Source organism: Microtus ochrogaster, linkage group LG4, assembly GCF_000317375.1.
Source record: "Microtus ochrogaster isolate Prairie Vole_2 linkage group LG4, MicOch1.0, whole genome shotgun sequence".
Classification (NCBI taxonomy): domain Eukaryota; kingdom Metazoa; phylum Chordata; class Mammalia; order Rodentia; family Cricetidae; genus Microtus; species Microtus ochrogaster.
In genome coordinates, this window is record NC_022030.1 from 35429364 (window position 1) to 35434176 (window position 4813).

General features: G+C 52.9%; 1 protein-coding gene across 1 annotated transcript in view; it reads left to right on the forward strand.

The window, feature by feature from the left end:
- Mab21l4 (mab-21 like 4) overlaps positions 1–4813 on the forward strand; it is a 9354-nt gene continuing 4541 nt past the window's right edge. The window contains exons 1-2 of the mRNA XM_026786090.1: positions 1–514; positions 4259–4484. Of these exons, the coding sequence (XP_026641891.1) occupies positions 1–514; positions 4259–4484 (740 nt within the window). The remainder of the gene's footprint in view (positions 515–4258; positions 4485–4813) is intronic.

The following is a 4813-nucleotide window of genomic DNA, read 5'->3' on the forward strand; positions in this document are numbered from 1 at the left end:
ATGCCTGCCCCCTGTGTCTTTGCTCCAGACATGACCGAGCAGGTGCCCCTGTGGCATCACTACCTGTTGGCCATCCAGTCGCGAGAGTCACCCCGTGTCCAGGACTACCAGAGAGCGGAGAACATCCTGCTCACTGTGCTGGAGCGTGTCCATGCCTTGGACCCCCGCTTCCTTGTCGACTATTCTCGAGATCTGGAGGCCTTCCAGTTTGCTCTGCGCTCCTCAGAGGACCCGCTGGATGTAGAGGTTCCGCTGGGGGTGGACGCCGAGGCTCTCCTGGTTGAGGAGTCAGAAGCCACTGATCCAGGGGATGGCCCTGCAATCTGTCGCCTGGGTGTCCTCAAGGAAGCATCTGGCCTGGAGCCATGGATGACTGATGATGTCTTCAGTGCCTCCTCAGAGAGCAGAGACAAATGCTGTGGCCACATTGTACCCAGTAAAGTACTGCGTGTCCTTAAAGATCTTCTGGTGGCTGCTATTGTACACTGCAAGCACCACAACCTCGTCCCACCAGGTAACGGGGTGGGGAGTGGGGAGGTACTCTGCACGTATGTACAATATGTGTGTGCATGTATGTGTGTGACCACTGTGTTGGAGGGCTCAGGGTGTGGACTGGCCCATGGGGTCTGCATACAGGTTCCTGTGTGTGTGTGTGTGTGTGTGTGTGTGTGTGGTGTGTGTATTCGCTATGCATATGAGTACAGTGTGAGTTTCATTGTGTGTTGGGGGCCCGTGTGTGTGTGTGTGTGTGTGTGTGTGTGTGTGTATTCCTTGTGCATATGAGTACAGTGTGAGTTGGCATTGTCTGTTGGGGCCCCGTAAGCCAGGAGACTTGCTCTGGCCCCTGAACCCCCAGACTCCCTGAGAAAACAGGTTGTGAATCACATGTGACCTGTTTCTGCATGGTGCTTTGGGGAAGACATTTTAACGAATGTCACTTTATAAATGTTTGAGAGTTTAGGACAAGCTGTGGTTTTGCTGGCTAGCTTGCCACACAGGGTCTCTGGCAATGTTTTAGGAATTCACTCTGCTACCTGTAACAGTCTGTGGTGGTGATGCTTAACGCCTGTCCCCACTTCAGCCTCGGTCACCATCGGTCAGACTGTATGTGAGTCAGGATGCAGACACATGCTAGTGTGCATGCATATGAGTATGTGGAGGTGTGAACAGACACGGGTACACCCGTGAATGCATACGTGTGAATGTGTGCCTCTATATACACAGGCATGTGTGCATGCCTGCTCCAATTTATGACTGAGATGCTAACTGGTACATTAAGACCCAGACTGGGTATTTTCAAATATGGCAGGAACCCAGCCTCAGTCTCTTGTGGGACATCTTGTTTGTATAATCCGGGGTATCGGAGCTTCAGGTAGGTCTCAGCATGACCAGAACTAACCAGTCTCTTTACACAAAGGTGACTTCAAAAGCCGGGCGGTGGTGGCGCACGCCTTTAATCCCAGCACTTGGGAGGCAGAGGCAGGCGGATCTCTGTGAGTTCGAGGCCAGCCTGGTCTACAAGAGCTAGTTCCAGGACAGGAACCAAAAAGCTACGGAGAAACCCTGTCTCAAAAAATAAAAAAAGAAAAAAAAAGGTGACTTCAATAGTAGGTACAGCCTGTGATAAGCAAGAAGATTGGGGACCTAAGTGAAGACACTTGTCTTCTTGGGTTCAGGTATTGAACGTCAGGTTGATAGGGCATTAGAGGCCAAAAGAGAATGTCCTGTTTTTCTTGGAGGAGACAGACACATGATGGTGGCAGCTGCTATTTTCTCATATGTTTGTCTTCCCAAGTCAACTTCCTGGTATTTATACTGTGTCGTCAGCGAATGGTTAGTTGTCTCCCCTAAGGGCAGTAACATGCCTGAGATCCCTAGTGTGTGGAGTCTGGCCTGGCTGCATTTCCAGGGACAGTGGAGCCTGGGGCAGTGGACTGCTGTTCCTTCCCAGGGCCCTGAGAAAGGGTGTCTAGCAGAACCCACATCTGGGCACCTAGGTATCAGTCTGGGCTGCAGGACTCAGGAAGCCCTTGGGCTCTTAGGCTTCCAACATTAGGGGTCAGTTTCTGCGGGCAGTCCCTCCCAGACCTGCTAGGCCAGGTGTCCTGGAGCAGACTGACCTTCGGGTGGCCAGAGACTGTTATTAAGTGTCTGGTGTTTTGCAGCTCATTGGGCATCTTACATGGTCATCTCTTGAACCCTCTAATTCAGCAGGACCATTCCTGCCTTTTTGCTTGACCTAACACAGTCACTGCACTGCCAGCTGGACCTGGCTTCTGCAGGCCCCACTATTTTGCTGAGGCACAGACCTATGGGGTAACTAGGAGATTTCCAAGTTATGGCCCATCAAGGACAGTGCAAACCTCTAGGCCCCACATGCATAACCAGGTTGCCTGCTGACTGAGAAAAGAGACCCCATAGCCTAGGCCCATTCCTGCTGCTGTGGCTGAGCTGGGCCCATGGGACATTCCAGGCATTGCTTCCAACACATACCTTAAAAGGGAAGCTATTGCTGGTGACAGGGTTCAGCTATCCACTCCCTGGAACCGGTGAGACCAGCCAGGCCTGGCATAGAGGTAGCCTGCTGAGAACAGGTGTGGCTGGCTGTCTTCCAGGTTGCCATTTCACAGATAAAATGTGTGCCGAGAGGAAGACAAGGAGACATTTAAATGCTGAGCCGAGAGGGTCCCCTCCCCCTTCACAGGGAAACTGAGGCTCATGCAGGATGGAGGGTTCCAGAGGTTGCCTCAGAGTTATCCTGCAGATCATGGGAGCTGAAGGGATACACAGCAAGGCCTGGCTCTTTTCTTGCAATGGAGACTCTGTTACAAGGCTTGGACTGGGGATCCTGTTTTGAGCACACCCAGCTCCCAGACGATTGGCTGTTCTGGCCTCTGACCCAGGTCCCTCAATGGACATAGACAGATAGCGCTGGGGTAGGAGGGGAAACGGTTCCACCCTGAGCCTGTGTGATGGAGTGGGTGTCTTTATTATCCCCCTCACTATCACTGTTGCTGACTTGTTTTGAAAGAAAGGGAACGCTGAAGTAGAAGGCTCCTGGATACACAGGCATCCAGCCCTGTCACTCCTGAATGTTCCCTCTTACGGGGCCTAGGGGTACATGATAGGGACCTGAGCTCTGGGTGAGGTCTCAGTAGGGAGAAGAGAGAGAAGTCTCTCAGCCATAATGTGTTATTCATCAGGTAATGGAGGTAACCAATTCCTGGAGTGTTAAGTAGATACAGACCTCATCATACCGAATGTTCAGGCTTAGCTTGGATTTCTGGATCACGGCAGCCTGGAAATGGGGTCACCTAGTACCTCCTTTCAGGATACCAGGGCCTTTCCCAACATGGGCAGTTCTCTCCCGTGCACCTGATCCTAAGCTTTTCCTGTCCTTTGTTGCCCAGTCCCACCTGTCTGGTAGGAGGACCAGCATGCATGCAGCTGTTAGGGAGGCTCTTAGTATAGGGGATGCGATGGGCACAAACTCACCAGCTCCTCAGCAGAGGTCCAGCCTGGGATTGATCCCCCTAGCTTTGTTACTACTCAGGTGAGCTGGGTTATCACGTCTGTTCTCCCTGGCCACAGCTGGCTGGAGCAGGGATATGAGTCTGTAGACACTGCAGGTGACACTATAGCTAAAGGCTGTCCTTTGGAGTTATCAGTGTCTAGGGGGTACAGAGTCCCTGGAATGGGATGCTAGGCCCAAGAGCACCCTGTTGACTTTCCTTAAAGACTGGAAAGGTTCGGAATGAAGCAATGAGATGTCTTTATCACAGCGATCTGCCAAAAGAGCTGCAGGCTCTGAGCTGCCCAGGGAGGCAGGGGAACTCCACCAGCCCAGCTCCTCACACTCCAGCTTTAAGCACCATACATGTCCAGCGCTTCTCCTTGGGACTTAGTCTCTCTCCTGGCTCCAGCCTGGACACTGAATGGAGCTGACTTGAGCAGAGGTGGAACAGACAGGGGGCAGATCTCACAGGTCCAGGAGGTGTGGGAAGCAGGCTCAGGCAACAAGACTGAGGGAGGGGCCTAGCAGACAGAAGGCTCATGAGGGAAGGTGTTGTTATGAAGGATGCTGTGACATAGCTCAGCTGGCATTGCTCCATGCGTAGGGTTGTGCAATGGTTCCTATGGGCAGGTAGAGGAGCCGCAGATACCGGGAAGGGCAGTCATGACAGCAGGGAGGGTGTCCCAGACCAAAGCAGGCTTAGGCCCAGAAGAGGGGAGCTAGATTGATGGCAGGTTGTTGCAGGCTCTCTGAATGCTGCTAACCTGAAGGAAGGGCAGCTGCGCCTGTCCCTGCTGGTGTCCAGTGGCTGGAGGAAGATCCGCTTCAACGTTGTGCCTGTGGTGAGGAAGAAGCACAGGGTGCCTGCCTTGGAGCGGGCCCAGTTGAAGCCTGGATTCCCTGAGGGCATCTTGAGAAGAATTGCCAGCCATGGGGTGGACCTGGTACCAGCTAATGCCCAGCACTGGAGGTAATGTCACTTTGGACCTGAGGGAAGGGAGAAACACCTTGATGCTCCCTGAGCCTCATGCAGGAGGATCTGAGGGATTCTTGCCTGCTTCTGCCCTGTGGACATCTGTGTCATGCTGAGGTTTCTAGAATCTCTGGGGCAGTTCTAGTGTTTAATGACTCACAGGGAGCTTTGGGGGGAGGACATGGCTGGGACATCTTCTGCACAGGAGGTGACCAATAGCATAAAGCTTTGATGAGATATCAATGTGGAAGGTGGTGTGGGAGGGGGTCTTTCACCAATAGCCAGCTAAACTCTAGCAGAGAGGTTGTCTAAGGTCCTCACACAGC